Source organism: Sus scrofa, chromosome 1, assembly GCF_054392235.1.
Source record: "Sus scrofa isolate SSC_HxYL_T2T_F1_AM1 chromosome 1, Sscrofa_HxYL_maternal_Yorkshire_Landrace_v2.0, whole genome shotgun sequence".
In the NCBI taxonomy this organism is placed as follows: domain Eukaryota; kingdom Metazoa; phylum Chordata; class Mammalia; order Artiodactyla; family Suidae; genus Sus; species Sus scrofa.
The window spans coordinates 123,313,064-123,335,946 of NC_139383.1; the positions used below are offsets into that span (position 1 = coordinate 123,313,064).

At 37.9% G+C, this 22,883-nt stretch overlaps 1 protein-coding gene across 2 annotated transcripts in view; it reads left to right on the forward strand.

Moving 5' to 3' along the window:
- The window catches only part of ALDH1A2 (aldehyde dehydrogenase 1 family member A2), a 103,642-nt gene that overhangs the window by 53,213 nt on the left and 27,546 nt on the right, over positions 1-22,883 (forward strand). For both annotated transcript variants that reach the window (XM_021094598.2, XM_021094609.2), the window contains exons 5-7: positions 497-558; positions 2,665-2,793; positions 2,904-3,017. In XM_021094598.2, the coding sequence (XP_020950257.1) occupies positions 497-558; positions 2,665-2,793; positions 2,904-3,017 (305 nt within the window). The remainder of the gene's footprint in view (positions 1-496; positions 559-2,664; positions 2,794-2,903; positions 3,018-22,883) is intronic.

A 22,883-nucleotide genomic window follows, 5' to 3' on the forward strand; every position in this document is an offset into this window, starting at 1 on the left:
TTATATAGGTATGTGTATACATATATATAATAGAATATTACTCAGCATTTTAAATGTATCCAATAGCATTTTACTTAGTTCTCTTTGTTTTATACTTTCAGAAAACTATTTAAAATCTTGAGATGCCTCAACTTTTAACTCAATTAACTGTTCTATATATAAGTACATATCAATATTTAACACTTAGTATTTTCCAGTTTCCAGGCTCCCCCCTCTGTCTCTTCCCCACCCTCCACTGCCAGTACTGCATCTAGTGTCATAAACTTGTCCTTCATTTTTCCCTTCAGGTTCCTCTCATCAGTACTGTTTTAGTGTCTGGGAACCATCCGCATCTGGAGAAACCCTTTGCCAAGTTTTCATACACAGTTGAATAGGAACCATCAAAAAAATAGGTTTTTTCAAGTTATATCTACTTCTTGCTGCCCCCAAGTTCTCCCTCTGCATTCTTTTCTTCTAGTCTGACCTCTCCGATAGTGACCGTGTTCATTTCTTTCAGATGGAGATTATTTTACCTTCACAAGACACGAACCCATTGGAGTGTGTGGACAGATCATCCCGGTGAGTGGATCTCCTCACGGCTCATATTTATTTTCATTTGAAGCAGTTCTCTTAAAGATACATAAAACATGGACTTCAGCAATGTGTGTTTTCCATTACTGGGGGAAAAAAAAACTGAGCTCATGTTGTTGACATATCTTTAACAGCCTCCCTGCAAATGCTTATTTGAACAGGTTAATAGGGTTTCAGCTCCGTTACCAGGAGTTGAGTTCTCAAGTCATGGAATTCTCATGATTAAAATAAGCAAAGCAAAGCAAAGCCCTGTGTATTAATAACCTTCCTTCGGTTATGGATGTCTGTTCTGCTTATGGAAAATTAATTCTTTGTTATATTTGCTTGTTTATTTTTTAGAACTGTGACTCACCATTTTTCCAGGCATATTGTTTTATAAGGTCTTTCAATCCCATTCTTTCCCACTGTTTCTTTTCACCAGAATCTAGATAGAAGACTCTACAGAAGACACGGCAGTACAATTAACATCACAGTCATAATTGAAACCATGCCGGGCTGTTGTGTGTCTTGTAAAGGGAAATAGATGTAGTGTTCAGTGTTTGGATTGAAACATTAAACATTGTCTTTTTTCCCCGTCTCTCTCATACACAGCCTTGGCACTATACAAAACATCATCGAATCTTCTAACATGACTAGCTAATCATTCTGGCAAGGATTTCAGAGGAGGATCAATTTAAATTCTCACAGTATAGACAAGAATTTTTCTCTTCTCAAAATATAGGAGAATGGGAGGTCCCCGGTGACCTAGCAGTTAATGATTCAGCATTGTCACTGCTGTGGCTCAGGTTTAGTCCTTGGCCCAGGAACTTCCACCTGCTGCAAGTGCAGCCAAATAATAATAATAATAATAATTAAAGATAGTCTTTGGCTTTGGGAGCCAAAGATTTTTGAGAAGTATTAATATTTTAATGATTGCAAGCTCTGGATTATCATTCTGAAATTTATTACAGACTGAAAAAGGAAGATGAGAGATTTGGTTTAAGTTCTTCTGCTCCTAAGCCACCCAGGGAAATCCTACTTGGATCAGAGCAGGGATGAGGTCTGTCACTTTAATTGCAGGAACTCAAACCTATTGTTACGGCCCTTCCCCAGACTCTCGGAGCTGCAGCTTTCACTGACAGGACAAGAGCTGCTTGTCAGCCAGCTCTAGCTCAATTACTGCACTCTGAGATTTATATACTGTAGATGGAATTAAAACATTGCTGTGGACTCCCAAGTTTATAAACAACTAAGGGGAAAAGAAATTGGGTGTTTGGTGAAGGCAAGACACTTGTATATTTTTGCAGGCTTGCCAGGGCCAGTGAGACTCTTTCAAGGATGGCAGCTGAGATGCTTCAGGCAGAAACACATTGTGGTCAGGGGCTGAAGCCAGGGGACCAGGATTTCTGTTTTCTTTCTTAATGAAATTATCAATGACACCTGATAGTACTGAGATTCAGGCCTACACTTATGACGATACAAGCTTAATATCCTTTTTAAATCAGTTTAAACCATTTTAGGCCTCAGACTCAGATACTCACATATATTCTTAGTCTCTGTTAGCTTATTTCGCAATGGCAAGGAGACAAACTAAAATTTTGGCATACTCACCAGTAGATACACTTCATTTTTGTAATCATGTGTTTTGTGACAACACATGTATATAAAGAAAAGGTGCTACTTTGAAATAATCATTGACCTTCTAGGTTTTCCACTCTGAAGCGCTTTTAAACCCAGTCTTAAATCCTGGTATAAAATCACAAATGAAGAAAAAGTTTTCATACACACAAACTTACTGGAACTAAAGTCTAACTTTAAAACCATATAAAATAACAATGAAAAACCAAAACAAAGACTCCCTTTTCACTGTGAGATTTTTTTTTTTTTCCTGGATAGCTAGAAAATAGTACTTTGCTGACCAGAGAGAAAGAGATTTTCAAGGTCAATCCTATTCTGTTCTTAATGAAGTAATTAAAAAATCCAAACATCTATACTCTGTGGTGGAACAAGATTTATGTTGAGGACTAGTCTGAGAAATCTGAGAAGTCACAGCTTGAAAACAAAATAATGGAAGAATATTTTTCCATCTATCAACCTTGAGTTTTTCCTTTTCAGTGGAACTTCCCCCTGCTGATGTTTGCCTGGAAAATTGCTCCAGCTCTGTGCTGTGGCAATACAGTAGTTATTAAGCCAGCAGAACAAACACCACTCAGCGCGCTCTACATGGGAGCTCTCATCAAGGAGGTAAGGGAAACTGACTTCGGGAGTACAGTTGGGGCCTACTGGAGCATATCTGATTTAATGTGCTTCATCAGCTTTCACAAGCCACGTTTCCTCCAATTCTGTTTTGTTAGGCTGGCTTTCCACCAGGAGTCATCAATATTTTGCCAGGATACGGGCCAACGGCCGGGGCAGCAATAGCTTCTCACGTTGGCATAGACAAGATTGCGTTCACAGGGTCTACCGAGGTAGGTGCCTGAGAAACCATAGCTTGAAGAACAGTGCTGCAAGTGAGTAGAAGGTTTAAGAGAACTGAAAATGTTACTCATAGGCTGAACACCAATAGATCAGTGAGTACCCAAGGTCTCTCAAAGGGCAGCATTGGTATCATAGCTAGAACACTGATGAATGTCGCAGTAAAGGGGTACATTGACCATTTTATGCCACAGACCTCTGAGCTTTTTGGTATGCCATTTGTGTGGAACCTGTTCCAGAGAAACAAAACTCTATTGTATTTTGAAATAAAAGGAACACATCATCAGAGGCAAAAACAAACAAGCAAACAAATTGTCCCAGAAAAGTCTGTCCTAGAAGCTGGTGTTCTGATTACTTTCTTGAATCAAGAACAGTAATGACAGAAGCAAATTAAGGTTGGATCTGAATTAATCTCTGGTAGAAATGAAAATGGCTTTCTCTTCTCATTGTGTCATCCAATCCTGTAGATGCAGCTATATGTACCCATGTGCCATAAGGGGTGATACAGAGTAGAGGTCGGCAAACGTCCTGTAGAAGGCCAGATAGCAAATATCATAGACTTTACCAGCAATACGGTGTCTGTTGCAACTACTCACTTCTGTCCCTGTGGTGCAAAGTAGCCATGGGTAATGTATAAGCTGAACACAGCTACAGGCCCGTAAAACTATAATTAAAGATACTGAAATTTGAATTTCATGTAACTTCTACAAGATTAAGATATTAACCTTCTTTTGATTTTTATGTATTCACTTTTTATTGAGGTATAGTTGATTTACAATATTGTATTAGTTTTCAGGTATACAACACAGTGATTCAAAATGTTTATAAGTTATGCTCTATTTAAAGTCATTATAAAATATTGGCTGCATTCCGTGTTGTACAGTATATCCTTCTAGTTTATTTGTTTCATATATAATAGTTTGTACCTTTCAATCCCCTTTCCTCATCTTGCCCCTCTCCCATTCTTTCCTCCCACTGGTGACTGTTAGTTTGTTCTCTGTATCCGTGATTTTGTTTCTTTGTTTTATTTCTTATATTCCACATATAAGTGATAAGTGTTTATCTTTCTCTTTCTGGTTATTTCACTAAGCATGATAGCCTTCAGGTCCATCCATGTTGTTGCACATGGCAAAAATTTATTTTTTTTATTGCTGAGTAGTATTCCATTGTGTGTGTGTGAATATATAGAACATATTTTTTATCCATTCATCTGTCAGTGGACACAGGTTACTTCCATATCTTGTCTGTCATAAATAATGCTGCTATGAACATTAGGGTGCGTGTGTCTTTTTGAATTAATGTTTTCATTTTCTTCAGATATATAGCCAGGAGTGGGATTGCTAGATCATATAGTAACTCTGTTTTTAGTTCTTTGAGGAACCTTTATACTGTTTTCCAAAGTGGCTATACCAATTTACATTCCCACCAACAGTGTACAAGGGTTCCTTTTTCTCCACATCCTTTCCAACATTTGTTATTTATGGTCTTTTTGATGATTAGTGATGTTGAACATCTTTTCATGTGCCTATTGGCCCTCTGTATGTCTTCTTTGGAAAAATGTCTGTTCAGGTCTTCTGGCCATTTGTAACAGGTTGCTTGTTTTTTCTTTTTTTGGGTTTTGTTTGCTTTTTAGGGCCATACCCACAGCATATGGAAGTTCCCAGGCTAGGGGTGGAATCAGAACTACAGCTGCCGGCCTACTCCACTGCCACAGCAACGCAGGATCAAAGCTGCGTCTGCGACCTACACCACAGCTCACAGCAATGCCAGATCCTTAACCCACTGAGCGAGGCCAGGGATTTAACCTGCATCCTCATGGATCCTAGTAGAGTTTGTTAACCGCTGAGCCATGAAGGGAACTCCCAGGTTGCTTGTATTTTTGATATTGTGTTTATGATCTGCTTTATATTTAATATATCAATCCCTTATTGGTCATATAATTTGCAAATAATTCTCCCATTTAGTATGTTGTCTTTTCATTTTGTTAACAATTCCTTTGCTCTGCAAAAGCTTTTAAGTTTACAATTAAGTCTTGTTTATTTTTGCTTTTGTTTCCTTTGCCTTAGAAAACAGATCCAAAATAATAATTTCTATGATTTATGTCCAACAATGTCTACTTACACTTTCTTCTAGGAGTTTTATGTTTCTGGTCTCACATTTAGGTCTTCATTTTGAATTTATTTTCATATGTTATATGAGAAAATGTTCTAATTTCATTCTTATTCAAGTAGCTGTCCAGTTTTTCCAGCACCACTTATTAAACAAATTGTCTTTTCCCCATTGGCTATCTTTGCTTCTTTTGTTATAGATTAATTCACCATAAGTGCATGGGTATATTTGCGGGCTCTCTATTGTGTTGCATTGATCTGTGAGTCTGTTTTTGTGTCAGTTTTGTACTGCCTATATGACTTTTGATGACTGTAGCTTTGTTGTATAACCTGAAGTCAGGAGCATGATACCTTTAGCTCTGTTATTAAGATTTTTTTTCAGACTATGTGGCATCTTTTGTATTTCCTTACAAACATGAAGATTATTTGTTCTGGAGTTCCCATTGTGGCTCAGAGGAAACAAATCTGACTAGAATCCATGAGGATGCGGGTTTAATCCCTGGTCTTGCTCAATGGGTTAAGGATCCAGTATTGCCATGAGCTGTGGCTTAGGTCGCAGATGCAGCTCAGATCTGGAATTGCTGTGGCTGTGGTGTAGGCCAACAGCTGCAGCTTGGATTCAATCCCTAGCCTGGGAAATTCCATATGCTGCAGGTGTGACCCTAAAAAAAAAAAAAAAAAAGAAAAGATTATTCTAATTCTGTGAAAAATACCATTGGCTTTTTGATAGAAATTGCATTTGACTTTGTAGATACCCTGGGTAGAATGGTCATTTCAATAATATTAATTATTTCAATCTGTTAACACAGTGCGTTTTTCCATCTGTGTCATCTTCAATTTCTTTCCTAAGAGTCTCACAGTTTTCTGAATTATCCTCTTAGTTAGGTTTATTCCTAGGTATTTTATTCTTTTTGATGCAATTATAAATGCAGTTGTTTCTTTAATTTCTTTTTCTGATAGTTCATTGTTAGTGTATAGAAATGCAACAGATTTCTGTATATCAATTTTGTGTCCTTCAGCTTTGCTCTAGTATTCTTTTTGGTGGTGCCTTTAGGATTTCCTATGTATAGTATCATGTTATCTGCAAACAAGCACAGTTTTACTTCTTCCTTTCCAATTTGGATTCATTTTATTTCTTCTTCTCATCTGATTGCTGTGGTTAGGATTTCCAATACCATGTTGAATAAAAGTGGTGAGAGTGGTCCTCCTTTCAGCTTTTTGTTGTTGTTGTTGTTGGCTGCACTTTGATGGCAGGGTTTTTTTTTTTTTTATTACTATCAAAGTGTAGTTGATTTACAGTGTTTCTTCAAGTTCTGTTGTACAGCAAAGTGCCCAATCACACACATTTCCCTGTGCTGTATAATATGGCCCCACTGCCCATACATTCCAAATATAACAGTTCGCATCCAAAAAACCCCCAAAATGCCCATTCATCCCACTCCCCTTTCCCCCCAAGGAACCCTAAGTCTTCTCTCCTTGGCCATGATCTCTTTCTGTTTTTTTGTTTGTTTGTTTAGATAGGTCGTCTGTTCCATATTTTAGATTCCACAAATAAGTGATATCATATGGTATTTGTCTTTTTGTTTCTGGCTTACCCCAGTTAGTATGAGAATCTCTAGTTCCATCAATGTTGCTGCAAATGGCATTATTTTGTCTTTTTTATGGCTGAGTATTATTCCATTGTATATATGTACCACATCTTCTTAATCCATTCATCTGTCGATGGACATGTAGGGTGTTTCCATGTCTTGGCTATTTCAGCTTTTCACCACTGAGTATGATGTCAGCTGTGAGCTTACCGTACAAGCTCTTTGTTACTTTGAGGAATGTTCCCTCTATACCCACTTTGTGCAGAGTTTTCTCAACCATTTAAAAATGCAAAAACTATTCTTTGCTCCTGTGCTATACTAAAATAGCCAGCAAGTTAATTTGGCGAATGATGGGCCATAGTTTATTGAGTCACAAGTCTGCTTAGACAGATTTCTTATAAAAGGTTACTACAAAATGTCTTGGATTCAGATAACAGAGATAATTTAAAAAGAGAGTGTTTAAAATAGAACTTCGCAGCATAACCATTGAACAAATATATTTGCAGGTCTAGAACAATGCTGTCTAGTAGAGATATAATGAGAACAACATTTGTACTTTAAAGTGTGCTATTAGGCACATTTTAAAAAAAGTTTAATTAATTTTAATAATATGTTTTATTTGGAGTTCCCCTTGTGGCTCAGTGGTTAACGAATCTGACTAGGAACCATGAGTTTGTGGCTTCGATCCCTGGCCTCGCTCAGTGGGTTAAGGATCTGGCGTTGCCGTGAGCTCTGGTGTGGGTTGCAGATGCAGCTCAGATCCCCTGTTGTTGCTCTGGCATAGGCCAGCAGCTACAGCTCCGATTCAACTCCTAGCCTGGAAACCTCCACATGCCACGGGAGCAGCCCTAGAAATGGCAAAAAGACAAAAAAAAATATGTTTTATTTAACCCAGTATTTTCAGTTTTTTCTTAAATCTCAGAAATCACAATTTATTTATTTTTAAATTATTCAATGAATTTTATTACATTTATAGTTGTACAGTGATCATCACAACCAAATGTTACAGCATTTCCATCCCAAACCCCCAGCCCATACCCCACCATGCAAACTGTCTCATTTGGAAGCCATAAGTTTTTCAAAGTTCGTGAGTTATCTGTTATGCAAAGAAGTTCATTGTGTCCTTCTTTTAGATTCCACGTGTAAGGGATAGCATATGATGTTGGTGTCTCACTGTCTGACTGACTTTACTGAGCATGATGATTTCTAGGTCCACCCATGTTGCTGCAAACGCCATTATTTCTTTCCTTTTAATAGCTGAGTAATATTCCATTATGTATGTGTACCGCTTCTTCTTTAGCCACTCCTCTGTCAGTGGACATTTAGGTTGTTTCCATGTCTTGGCTGTTGTATGTAGTGCTACGGTGAATACTGGAGTACATGTATTTTTTTGAGTCATGGTTTTCTCTGAATAGATGCCCAGGAGTGGGATTGCTGGATCAAATGGTAATTCTATTTTTAGTTTTCTAAGGAATCTCCATATGATTTTCCACAGTGGTTGCACCAGTTTACATTCCCACCAATGGTGTAATAGGTTCCCCTTTCTCCACACCTCTCCAGCATTTATTGTTTGTAGATTTTTTGATGATGGCCATTCTGGCTGGTGTAAGGTGGTACCTCATAGTGGTTTTGATTTGCATTTCTCTAATAATTAGTAACTAGTGATAATTAGTGATGTTTCTCTAATAATTAGTGATGTCTTTTCGTGTGTTTTGGTTTTTTTTTTTTTTTGCCATCTGTATGTCTTCTTTTGGAGAATTGTCTGTTTAGATCTACTGCCCATTTTTGGATGGGGTTGTTTGTTTTTTTGGTATTGAGCTGCAGAAGGTGTTTATAAATTTTGGAGATTAATCCCTTGTCAGTCACTTCATTTGCAAATAGTTTCTCCCAATCTGTGGGTTGTCTTTTTGTTTTTTCTTTTTGTTTTTAGTGTTGCCTTTACTGTGCCGAAACTTTTAAGTTTAGTTAAATCCCATTTGTTTATATTTGTTTTTATTGTTGTTACTCCAGGAGGTAGATCTGAGAAGATGTTGCTGTGGTTTATGTCAGAGAGTGTTTGGCCTATGTTTTCCTCTAAGAGTTTTATGGTATCTGGTCTTATATTTAGGTCTTTAATCCATTTTGAATTTATTTTTGTGTATGGTGTAGGAAGTGTTCTAATTTCATTCTTTTACATGTGGCTGTTCAGTTTTCCCAGCACCACTATTGAAGGGACTGTCTTTTCTCCATTGTATATTCTTACCTCCTCTGTCATAGATTAGTTGACTGTAGGTGTGTGGGTTTAATTCTGGGCTTTCTATCCTGTTCTGCTGATCTATATTTCCATCTTTGTGCTGGTACCATACAGATTTGATGACTATAGCTTTGTAATATAGTCTAAAGTCAGGGATCCTGATTCTTCCAGCTCCATTTTTCTTCCTGGGGATAGCTTTGGCTTGTCTGGGTCTTTTGTGCTTCCAAACAAACTTTAAAATATTTTGTTCTAGTTCTGCGAAAAATGTCCTTGGTAATTTGATAGGGATTGCATTGAATCTGTAGATTGCCTTGGGTAGTATAGTCATTTTGATAATATTGTCTTTTCCAATCCAAGAGCATGATATATCTTTCCATCTGTTTGTGTCATCTTTGATTTCTTTCATCAGCATCTTATAGTTTTCAGAGTACAGGTCTTTTGTCTCTTTAGGTAGGTTTATTCCTAATTATTTTATTTTTTTTGATGTGATGGTAAATGGGATTGTTTCCCTAATTTCATTTTCTGATATTTTGTTGTTACTATATAGAAATGCAGTTGATTTCTGTGTATTAATTTTGTATCCTGCAACTTTGCCAAATTCATCGGTGAGCTCTAACAGTTTTTGGTAGTGTCTTTAGTATTTTCTAGGTATAGTATCATGTCATCTGCAAATAGTCATAGTTTTACTTCTTCCTTTCCAATTTGGATTCCTTTTGTTTCTTTTTCTTCTCTGAGTGGCTAGGAGCACTCTCTACAAGATTGACTTCCCATTTAGGAACATGATATAAATTTCTTCATCTATTTGTCCTATACTGTTTATCACTATTGTCATCATTTAGGTCTTAGGATTTTCTTGAATAATTAATTTATAGGAATTTAACTTTTTCTTCCAAGGATGTTTCAGTTTAAAAACTGAGCACTTTTTTTTTTCAAAGCTGTATATTGGAAAGTTATATTGAAGGGAGTTCCCTGGTGGCTCAGCAGGTTAAGGATCTGGCATTGTCACTATTGTGGCACAAATTTGATCCCTGTCCTGGGAACTGCCACATGGTACAGCCAAAAACAAAAAAGAAAGTTATATTGAAAGGTCAACTTAATCTTTTAGGTCAGGCTAGAAGTGTCATAGTGAATCAGTAAGAACGTAAGTACGTGTTTCCAAGCTGCCTGGGTTTAAATCCGTTTTGCCATTTACATTTTTAGTAACTTTTAAAAAGATTTTATTGAAGTATAATTTACATACAGTAAAATGCACCCACTTAGGGTACCATCAATATTTAATGAATTGCTGATTTGAGTTTGAATATCCCATCTTGATTTTTGCTTTCTACTTGTCCCATCTGTTTTTTTTCCTTTCCTTCTTTTTTTGCCTTATGTTGAGTGATTCAAGTATTCCATTTTTTCTCTTATTTTGGATTAATAGTTAAGCCTCTTTTTAAAGTGATTGCTTTAGTAATTAAAATATGCATCTTAATCACAGTCTACCATTTTAAAGTATTATGTTACTGATGTAACGTAATAATGAAACAATAGAATTCTTATCCTATCCTTCATGCTATTGTTCTATGATTCACTATTATTTATGTTATATACCACACAGTAAATTGCCACTTTTTGTTTTAAAAATTCAGCTGTCTTTTAAAAAATTTTTAATTAGGAAAAAAAATTATTTTAAATTTATTCACATACTTGCCATTTCTGACCCCCTTCTTTTTGTTTTTTGGTCCATGTTTCTTTCTGATATCATCTTCCTTCTGTATAAAGATCTATCTTTAACATTTCTCATAGTGCAGGTCTGTTAGTAACAGATTCTCTCAGCTTCTGTCTGTCTGAATTTCAGCACTTGAAAGATGTCATTCTGTTTTGTTTTGTTTTGTTTTTTTTTTTCTGACTTGTGCTGTTTCTGGTAAGAAGTTATCTGTCATTCTTATCTTTGCTTTACTGTATATAGTTTTTCCCCCCCTCTGGCTACTTTTAAAATATTTCCTTTTTACTGGTTTTAACAATTTGATTATTATGTACTTCTATATAGTTTTCTTTGTTTTTTTTTTTTCCATTTGAATTTCATTGGAAATTCTTGGATCTATGAGTTTATAATTGTTATAAAATTTGGAAAATTTTGACCATATTTTTCAAATATATATGCCTTTTTTATATCAATTTTTGAAAGAATGCTGAACATTATGAGCATTACATTATTGAACCTGTGTGTTTTGTTTTTCTTTAAAGAATGCTAGGCTTTTTTTTTTCTCTGTCAGATTGTTAAGTCATTTGCAGCACAACTTGACCTTTTTGACCTTTAATTTTTTTCATTTTTAAAAGTTTTGTTAAAGTATTGATTTACAGTGTTGTCGACACTTCATTTTTAAGCTTTGTTAAGCACTAGTTTATTCTTCACTAAGATACTAAATTTACTAAAATTATAAAGTTAGGATCCTTCTGGAGTTTCTACTCAATGTTCCAAAGTTCAACTCGGTCTTTCCACTTTGGCCAGTCAGAACTCAAACGTCCCCAGTCCTATATGAGCTCTGAGGATTATTCAGCATACAAATTACCTGGTCTTTATTCTTTATCCAGTTTTGTGAAGTCTTACCATATGTTTACCCAACTTAGCCTTCAACCACAGACTCACCGGGTCCTCCATCAGATTTCTGGACTGCATTTTCTTAGCCCTCTGGTCCCTGTACATCTTAGCTACCTTTCTCTGTAAACTCTGATATATTTAATTAATTAATTGAGACCACCATGTTCTATTTTTTGATCTCCTCATCCCATGCTGAAATTTAGAAAGTCTTTTGGCATAAAGGTCTTCCCTTTTTTGTTTCTTCACTCTCTAGAAACATAGTCCCATACTGCCTGATATGCCATTTGAAGAAAACAATTTCATGACTTTTCTAGTTGTTTACAGTGGGAGAGAGAGTCCAGTGACAGTTTTTGACAAATAGACTGCTAGTTATTTCTACAGCTAAAATAGGTTTATTCAGAATTAGCAAAACACTGTGATTTGGAGTCTGCAGCCATACAAATCCTTCTACAGCAAGGAGAGGAGGGCTCTTTTAAAGAAGGGAAAAGGAAGTTGGAGGGCTGTAGTAAACAGAGTCCATTGGAGGGATTGAGAGTTTAAAGTATGGTAGATTTTCATTGACTCAGTTGTGTAGTCTCCTCTCCTTGGATGAACTCTTTCTACGCAAGAAATCTTTCTTCCTCCTGTTAGGCTTTGCTATTGTCATAGGTGATAGAGCTCCCCCTTCTGGTCTTCTAACTCCATTTTAATTGTGTTTTTTGTTTATTAATTTTTACATTTCCCCCTTTTGATCAAGATTGTTCTCTGAAAGCATTACTGACCAAGAGTCCAGTTTTCTGGTTTTAGCAACTTCTTGTCTCTCAATACCAAGGAAGATCTTGGGTATAGTTTCCTACATCAGAGAGCAAGTATACAGATTGAAAATCTGTTGAGGTCATATTCTAGTAACAAGGGAGGAGGACTCTCAGGCACTTTTTATCTAAAATTTATGTGTTATCAAGATCATAGACACTGGAGATCTTCTGAAGCATTATGTCATCATTAAGGGTATGGCAAGCAAGTTTCCAACCAGCCTGGTCCAGATTATCTTGGGGAAATCTCTCTCATCAGATGTTGTCTGCTTCACTTCCAGGAAATCATCATTTTCAGGGTGCCAGATGATATGAAGTTCCAGTCAGAGTTTGCTGCTTTCTTTAGGTATATCACATGAATCCAAAAGTCTATTCCCTACAGTTCAGTGGCACAAGTGTTGGTTGTTAGGGATCTTTCCAGCAAGATTGGATAAAGTCTTACTAGAATTGTCTTTTCCAATAGATAAAATTTCCAGGTTGCAAGGTGTGATACTCAGTGCCTTTGTCTCCTGAGAGCATGCTGTAGAAAGATTGCTATACCAAAACATGGTTATTTATTTATTTTTTTGTCTTTTTGCCTTTTCTTGGGCCACTCCCACGGCATATGGAGGTTCCCAGGCTAGGGGTCGAATCGGAGCTGTAGCCACTGGCCTACACCAGAGCCACAGCAACGCGGGATCTGAGCCACATCTGCAACCTACACCACAGCTCACGGCAATGCCAGATCCTTAACCCACTGAGTGAGGCCAGGGATCAAACCCACACCTTCATGGTTCCTAGTCGGATTCGTCAACCACTGCGCCATGATGGGAACTCCCAAAACATGGTTATTTTTAATAGAAGCAACTAGTCCTTTGCAATATTGGAGTATCTCGTCTTTGTATTGATCTATGGTAATGCTTTTGGACAAGATATTTTGAGGGACTCTCTTCATTTGCTATTGAGAATTAATAATGTCATTAGTGCACTTGACTAAACTAGAGAGTTGAGGGTGGGAAGCCCAGTGAAAGTGTTGTAGAACTTACCAAACAGTGCACACTTGTTAAAACACCTGACTAGTAAAATGGTTTCTTTCTTTCTTCTTCTTCTTATTATTTTTTGTCTTTTGTCTTCTTTAGAGCCACACTTGCAGCATATGGAGGTTTCCAGGCTGGGTTCGAATTGGAGTTGTAGCTGCTGGTCTATACCAAAGCCACAGCATTGCAGGATCCAAGCTGCGTCTGTGACCTACACCACAGCTCACAGCAATGCTGGATCCTTAACCCACTGAGCAAGTCCAGGGATCGAATCTGTGTCCTCATGGATGCTAGTCAGATTCGTTTCCACTGAGCCACGACGGCAACTCTGTAAAATGGTTTCTTGATCACTCTGAAGTTCAAGAACAATTCCCCAGGTAAGGATAATCTTTTTCAAAGGGACTTTAGCTGCAAAAGATGCAGTAGCCTGTCTGCAAGAGATGGCTTCAACCCAGTGTGAAAACATACAGACTGGACTAAAACATATTTATATCCATGGGACAGAGGAAGTTGTATGAAATCAATTTGCCAGACCTCACCTTTTCATTAGATAGTTTAAAATGTCTAGGAGTAGTACAAACAGGCTTCTCTGGGTTGTATTTCAGACAAGTGGGATAAGCGAGGTAGGCACTTATTGCAGCCTTCTTAATATTTCTCCACTGTTATTGATTCATGAATGCTGTCATGTTGTCAGTAGACCAATGGCTTAAAGTATATACAATGGTGTTAGGAATGGGAATTTTAGACTCTTCACTAGGACTGAGTTATTATTTGGTCCAAACCAGAGCTTTCTCTTTTTATGAAGCCAAGAATTATTGAATTTCCAATCCTGCTTTTCCTTTTCTGAGTCCAGTTGTGTTTGGCTTCTTTAAACAGATTTTCTAAGTTTTCATTTGGGAAACTATCCCTTTGGACCATGACAGAGGTTTGGCTGTTGTTGGTTCCCTTAAGGGCAGTATTCCTTGCAGAAATGTCAGCAAGGTGATTTCTTTTAGTTTCCAGAAAGTCAAGTTTAGAATTCCCTGGAATCTTAATAATATCTAAAGTAGCAGATAGAAGTATTGCATCCAGTAATTCCTGAATGTAAGGGCCATTTTATTTTATTTATTTATTTATTTATTTTATTACTCAAATGAATTTATCACATCTGTAGTTGTATAATGATCATAACAATCTGATTTCACAGGATTTCCACCCCATAAGGGCCATTTTAAATATTATTTCCACAAGTAAGGAAGCCACATTGCTTCCACAGTGTTCCAAAACATATCTACAAAACATATCTACTATCAGTATAAATATTGGCACTTTTGCCCTTGGCTAAAATACAAGAATATTTGTCTAAGTGTGTAATTCAATTCAGCCTATTGAGCCAAAGTAGCCATAGGTAAAGATGCTACTTCAACAACATCAAAAGGAGTTATAATAGCATGCCCAGCACAGTATTTGTCATTGTCACCTTTTAAATGAAAACCATCAGTGAATCATGAGAAGTCAGTGCTATCCAAAGCATTTTCCTGCAGATCATCCCAAGGAGGCAGGAGGTGATGTGTCAGCATTAAGCAGTCATAAGGAACTTCATCAGTGACAAAGGATAAGAGTAGCAGGGTTACTGTTATTACAATGCAAAAGAGTTATGTGAAGAGAAGTTAACAAAAGGACTTCATAGGAGGCAAAGCAGCTGACTGAGAAATGTCCAATGTGATGAGAATTCAGATGAGTTTGAGGTACAAAAATGATTAATGGGATCCGATAACAGTTTTCTTGGTAGCATTTGCTAAAAAGTAATGTTTCTGGGGCAAGGGAGGTATTGTTTTACCACAGGGTCCAGTTGCTGGTTGTAATACCCTATGGGTTAGTGGTGGTCCCTTTGTTTTGGGGTGAGTACCCCAAGAACATTCCCTTCCTTTTTTTTTTTTTTTTTTTTTTTTTTTGTCTTCTATCTTTTGAGGGCTGCACCTGCGGCATATGGAGGTTCCCAGGCTAGGGATCTAATTGGAGCTGTTGCTGCCAGCCACAGCCACACCAGGCCCAAGCCGCATATGCGACCTACACCAGAGCTCACGGCAACTCCGGATCCTTAATCCACTGATCGAGGCCAGGTATCGAACCCGCAACCTCATGGTTCATAGTTGGATGCTTTTTCATTGCACCACGACGGGAACTCCCCTTCTTTTTTTATATACAAAAAGGATAAAGAGAAGCTGATAATGGGGATGCCTTAAGTGCAGATGGATTCTTTAAATTCTCCCTTAAGGCCCTAAAGGTGATGTCATTCAGTTCTTCCCATAAAATTGCATTGGCGTTATTATTCTTCAGTAAAACAAAGAGGTTTGGTCATAGAGAAATTTGGTATCCAGTTTTGGTGATGCCAGTTAGCCTGAGAAGACCTCACAGTTGGAGCTTAGTTTTGGGTTTTGGAAAATTTAGGACACCATGAAGTTTATCTGTATCTAGGCAAAGCCTTTGTTCTGTTAGCACATGGCCTAAATATCGAACATGGGTTTAGGAAAACTAGAGTTTTTTCTTGGTGACCTTATGTCCCTCTAAGGCTAAAAACCTTAGCAAGTGGACGCTGCCTACTGTGAGGAGACCTGAGAAGGAGAGCAAAGAAGCAAGTAATGCATATTGCAGCAAAGTAGAACCCCTGGGGAACTTTTATCATCCAAGTAAGCCTTCAAAATTTGTAGGAAATAAGCACTCTCAGTGAAACCCTCAGGCATTACTTCCCTGGTTGAATTATTTTTCTTCCCATGTGAAAGCAAAAAGGTAGCTTCATCATAAATCAGTTACAATAAAGAATTTACTTCTGGCAGGGGTGGATGTTATTAATGCATGAGTGTTAGGAACTGCAGGGTGTTGAGAGATAACAGGGTTGTTTATTTCACCCAGACAAACCTCCACCCTTGGCCCTTAGGTTTTCTCACCAGTAAAATTGGAGTATCATAAGGCCTACTACAAGGGATAATGAGGCCTCAAACTTCATAATCTTCTGTTAGGGGCTTTGTGCCTTGAAAGGCTTTTTTACTTATAGGATATTGATTAATTTGGGGAAGAGGTTTTAAGGGATGTTTGAATCTTGATAGGAGGTGCACTGTGAATTTTGCCAATATTAGTCGAACATTTTGCCTATGAGGAGGTTGTAGATGATTTAAAATAGACTGTCATCTGCCTCCTTAACACAGTAGGCAGTGTGTCAATCACATAAAATAGACAAATAATCAGTGTTTCCAGAGTCAGTTCTAATACCATTAGAGAAGGAACAAACAAAAGATATCAGAGGATCATTTAATTTACCTAGTTGGCTGATTTGATGTCTACTATAAATTTCTAGATTTTTTTCCCGTCTTTTGGGAAAAAGAAATTATGGCGTGATACTTCTCTAAGAAGTCTCAGCAGAAAATAGAGGTGGAGAAACTAAGGAGAAAAAAGGTGTGTATTTCTCAAAGGTTTAAAGAAAAGGCAGTCAGTTCAGAGACAGGAACCTCTTGAGATTCACTAGATATCCCCATTATTTGAACTGCTTTAGTACCATTTGGCAGGAGCTGCTTGATAGTACTAGAGTTGAGCACTAAAAGTGTGGCTCTGGTGTCAGTTAGGATTGAAAGAGTTTCATCCCTGATCTGGAGAAGCATTTCTCTAAAATGAATAAGATAGAGAATTGGGAAGAGCCGTTATAGTTCCTCAGAGCCACTTCATTGAGAATTGGGAGGATGATGGAAAGGCTCATTAGAGAGCTGTCAGAAGTGCTTGAATTTGTAAGTCTCGTTTCCAATGTCCTGCTTTTTTTGCAAAAGATATCAGAAAATAGGAGGGTTTTGGTTTCATTTAGAGGACTTCATTTGCTGGATTTGAAGATTAAGAATTTTGTTGGTCTTTCTTTTCGGTGACTCCTCTAGAGTGTGAGAGAGCTGGCTTACCAGATTACCTAAACCTGGAGTAGGCATAGTTTCCCATTCCATCTTGGTCCTTTATATTAGAAAGAAAGGTATCAGTTCAACTCATTAATAAACATAAAGTTATAAGATGCCCAGGTAGGATCAACATTTGAAGGAAGACCTGAATTTTCCTTAACAACCTGAATTTGATTACACTAGTCATGAACAAGTTTATCAGATTTTTGTGTGTAAGCTTGAATTTTGTCCCAATCAACAGGCTTTGGAAAAGTCCTAGAAATTGCCTGATGAAGTCATCTAGTATTTGCCAGAGCCTAATCATATAGTAAGTTAGCAGATTGGTCTCCCAGCTTTAACTAGAGATTTTCAGGATTTTCCCAATTAACAGTTTCATCCAGGACTGGGCCTAACCTTTGCCAGCAGGCATATGAACTAGCAGATATAAGTCAGAGAAACCAGCATGATACATTTTGTTTTGTGTTTCCTTTAACTACTTATTCTGGATATAAATGATTTTATACTACTTTTGTCTTTTAATCTTCCTAGTAGCTTTATAAGTGGTTGATCTACTATCTTGATCATATATTTGCCTTTATCCATGAAATTTTTTCCTTCCATAATTTTTGTATTTCTAGTTGTGGCCTTTTGTGCTTAGAGAGGGAGAGTTTCCTTTAACATTTCTTGTAAAGCCTATTTTGTGCTGCCAAACTCCTTTAACTTTTACTTGCTTATAAAACTCTTGATCTCGCCTTCAAATATGAATGATAGTCTTACTAGGTAGAATATTCTTGGTTGTAGGTTGTTCTTCCTTTCATTACTTTAAATATATTGTGCTATACTCCCTTCTGACTTGCAATTTCTGCTGAAAAGTCAGCTCATAGTCTTATGGGAGTTCTCTTATACATAACTAGTTGCTTTTCCTCTGCTAGGTTTTTTTTTAGTAGTTTATTGATTTATTTATTTATTTTGTCTTTTTAGGGCTGCACGCATGGCATATGGAGGTTCCCAGTCTAGGGGGTTAATTGGAGCTACACCATAGCCACAGCAACTCAGGATATGAGCCACATCTGCAACCTACACCAGAACTCACAGATCCTTAACACACTAAGTGAGGCCAGGGCTCAAACCCACGTCCTCATGGATGCTAGTCAAATTCGTTAACCACTGAGCCACAATGGGGACTCCTCCTTTGCTGTTCATAGTATCTTCTCTTTATCTTCCATTTTTGCCATTTTAATTACAATGTGCCTTGATGTGTTCCTCTCTGGGTTAATCCTGTAGGGGACACTCTACTTCCTGGACCTAGATGTCTGTTTCCTTTCCTAGGTTAGGGAACTTTTCGGCTATTATATCTTCTAATATGTTCTCTGCTCCTTTCTCTCTCTCTTCTTCTGGGACCTCTATAATAATGAATGTTAATATGAATGTTAACATTTAGTGTTGGACCAGAAGTCTCTTAAACTGTCTTCATTTAATTTTTTTTCTTTTTTCTGTTCAGCTTGGGTGATTTCCCTTACTCTGTCTTATAGTTCACTGATCTGCTTCTCTGTACCATACAGTGTACTTTCAATGCCTTTCAGTGTATTTTTTATTTCAGTTATTGAACTCTTCAGCTCGGTTTGGTTCTTCTTTATATTTTCTAACTCTGTTAAAATTCTCATTGTATACATTTCTTCTTCTCCCAAGTTCTTTGAGCATATTTATGATTATTATATTGAAATCTTTATTGGGTAGATTGCTTATCTTCACATAGTTTTTCTGCTGGTATTTTATCTTATTCTTTTTTTTTTTTGGAACATATTCCTTTGTCACCTCATGTCGCCTAATTATCTGTTTTTATTTCTATGTATTTGATATGTTGGTTATGTTTCATGATCTTGGAAAAGTGGCCTAATGTAAGAGATGTCCTATGGGACCTAGCAGTGCACTCCCCTGTGTTCACGAGAGCTACATGCTCTAAGGGGCTCTCTCTGTGGACTTTGTGGGCCCTTCCATTGTGGCAAGCCGACTACTGTGGGCATACTTAGGCATGGGCTAGCCCCTGGCCTGGTTGGTTGCTAGGTAGGCCTAATGCAGAGGTTGCTGGCTTCTGGTGGGCAGGGCTGGGTCACAGGGCATCTGGCTCCAGAGCTTCAAGGATCCTGGGGCTAGAGCTGGCCCAGTGGTGAGCAGAAATGGCCCCAAGGGTAGGAGTGGCTGATTTCAGGGCCAGGAGTTCTGGAGATGGTGTCAGCCTGCTGGTAAGTGGTCTGGGTCCTGACCAGTGCTGGGCAGGGCTAGGGGACAGGAGGTCCCAGGGCTTGTGCTTTCCCACTTTTGAGTGAGGCTAGATTCCAGGTCTAATGACAGACCATTTGTGGATGGAGCAAGGTCCTGGGTCTCTAACTGTGGCACCCAGGGTTCCTTGGAATGGTGTGAGTTCACTGGTGGTCCTGGGGGCCTGGGGCTAGTACTGGTAGGTAGGCAGGGTCCTGAACCCTCTGGTGACTGGGGCTAGTCTCAGGGTATCTGGCAGCTCAAGGTGTCCTGTAGCAGGAGCCTAGCCAGTGGATGGGTCTGTGTCCCTACCCCACTAGTTCCTGCTTGGCCCAGGGTGTCCTAGGACTGGAGCCAACTGGCTGGTGGGCAGGGCCAGGTACTAATAAGTTAGAAGGAGAATTCCAAAATGGCACTTGCTAGGAGAAGTGTTCTCATGGTAGAATCAGCTCCCAAAAATGGCTGCTGCCAGTGCCTATGTCCCCAGGATGAGTCTCAGTTACCTCCTGCTTTTCTGGGAGTTACCCAAGATAACATAGGTGGGTATGACCCAGGTTCATTTCATATTACTGCTTCTGCCTTGAGTCTCAGCACACACGTGGTGTGTGCTCTTTAGGAATGGAGTCTTTATTTACAACAGCTCTCTGGGTCTCCTGAAAGCTGAATGTTCTGGGGTCTTGTCTTCCTGGTGCAGAATCCCTGAGCTGGAAAGCCTGATATGGGGTCCAGACCCCTGGCTCTTTGGGGAGCATCTCTGCAATTGTAATGATCCTCCTGTTTGTGAGTTACCTATCTGGCAGTATGAGTCTTGACTATATATTGTTCTCTGCCCCTCCTATCCATCTCCTGTAATGTTGTAGAAAATCTTTTTTACTAGTCTTTTGGTCATTCTCACCAATAATTATTCTGTAAATTGTAGTTTTGGTATGCTCGAGGGAGGAGGTGAGTTCAGGATTCTCCCACTCCACCATCTTGGCCACTCCCCCTATTTTATCTTTCTTTAATAGTTTATATCAGTTAATCTTAAAATCTTATTTTGCAAAGAGGCAGTTTTAAGCTTCCGATAATGTTGGGAAGCCTTAAAATACCAATTTAAATAGGTATTCCATTCAGTTTGGGAAATATTAGAGTCATGTCCAATTCAGTTTTAAGAAATATGTTTGGTGTTTTTTAAAAGTTCCCCATAATCACCACTGATAGTCTAAATTGCCTTTGGTTAAGTGGGTTTCAGGTAGAGCACCTATTCTCATAGTTTAAATTACCTCAAGTTGGTTATGTTATTTCAATGAGGTTACAAGTTTCATATGCTTCTGTTGATATAACTAGTCTTAAGAATACAACCCTAAAGATGTTTGGATTTAGAACGTCCTTGGTTTCCTTGATATAGACTATTTCTGAAGTACTTTAGTCCCAGCAGTGACTGGTTTCTAATCTCTTTGAGTGATATAATTTGCTTATCAGTTAGTGTTGATTTTTTTTAGCTTTTTTTTTTGTTTTGTTTTGTTTTGTCTTTTTGCCTTTTCTAGGGCCGCTCCCACAGCACATGGAGGTTCCCAGGCTAGGGGTCAAATCGGAGCCCTAGCCACCGGCCTACGCCAGAGCCACAGCAATGCAGGATCCGAGCCCCATCTGTGACCTACACCACAGCTCACAGCAATGCCGGCTCCTTAACCCACTGAGCAAGGCCAAGGATCGAACCTGCAACCTCATGGTTCCTAGTCAGATTCGTTAACCACTGAGCCACGACAGGAACTCTTTTAGCTTTGATTTTTGGAGATTACAGCTCCTGGTTATAAATACAAATTTGAGGGATTGCATTCTCTTTAGAGTCTGTCCTTTAGTCATTTTTCTCACTACCGAAAGTAGCATCTGATATGTGGTCAGCATGCATTGAAAGTACTTCTTAGGTACTCAAAGGAGGAAAAACTGAACTTGGGAAATAAAAGCTTGATCTCAGAGCTCAAAGATGGTGTATTAGTGGTACACTTTCTTTCTTTAAAAAAGCCACCAATAGCTTAGGGTTTAATATCTTTACTTTGTAGCTATATAATTAGTTTAATATCTTTTGCTTTGTAGCTGTATAATTATGGACCACTTAATTCTATACAAAATTTGCCTAAGAGTAAGCACACACTTCTCAGGGTTGTAAGAATTAAAAGGAAAACGAATTTTATAAGTTGTAAGCAATAAGCAAATGATAGTATTTAATATGTCATTAGCATCCTACAAAATGAGATGGTCTGTCAAGGCTTCAAGAAAAAGAAGGATTTGATACAGGTCTTGGAGGGTATGGGTAAGTAGAGTGAATTAGGAAGAAGTAGCAGTAGTAGCCAACAACTAGAGGTTGGAAAGTTCAGAAAGTCTTAGTGGAGTAGGGAAGAGGTTGGAAAGGGTTGAGGAGAAACGTTGGGAGGCAGATGAACTAGAAAGTAATATTCTGCAAATGAAGCCATTGAAAATAATTTTTAATTTAAAATTTGAGGCCAGAGTGTAGAAGACCTTTAAGACAAAGACATCGCATGAAAACTATACACTAACATCCTTTATGAAAATAGATGCTATATTCCTCAAAAAAATACTAGCAAACAGAAATCAATGACTTAAAGGATTATGTACCATGACCACGTGAGATTTATCCCAGGAATGCAAAGTTCATTTAATATCCAAAAAAAATCAGTTAATGTCATATTCCACATTGATAAACTAAAGGACAAAACCACACAATCATCCTCACAGATACAGAAAAGGCATTTGACAAAATATAACGCCACCTAGAAACATAAAGAAATGTTATTCCTAATTGCCAAAATGTGGAAGCAATCAAAATGTCCATCCAATGATGAGGTGATAAGCAAAATGTGATATACTATATCTATACAATGAAATATTATTAAGACACAAAAGTGAAGGAAGTACCAGTACATGCCATGACATGGGTGAATCTTAAAAATATGCTAAATGAAAGAAGCCAGTCACAAAAGGCCAAGTATTGTGTAGTCCTGTTTCTACATAGTGCCAAGAATAGGCAAATGTATAGACAGAAAGTAGATTAGTGATTTCTAGGGGTTGGAAAGAAGGGAGACTAGGGAGTGATTACTACTGGATATGAATTTTCTTTGGGATGATGAAATGTTCTGGAATCATATAGTAGTAGTAATTGTGATGATTGCACAACTGTCTGAATATACTAAAATTGAATTGTACATTTAAAAGGTAGATTTTATGGTTTATTAATTATATCTCAACGTATATGAGAGCGTGGAGGAAGAGAAGAATAATTCTGCACCATTTACTTAACATTTCCTGATTTCGAAGATGCTTTCTGAGATCAAGGCTGAACTAAATTTCTCTTGATCAACATGGTTTTTAAATGTATCTATCTGTGCACT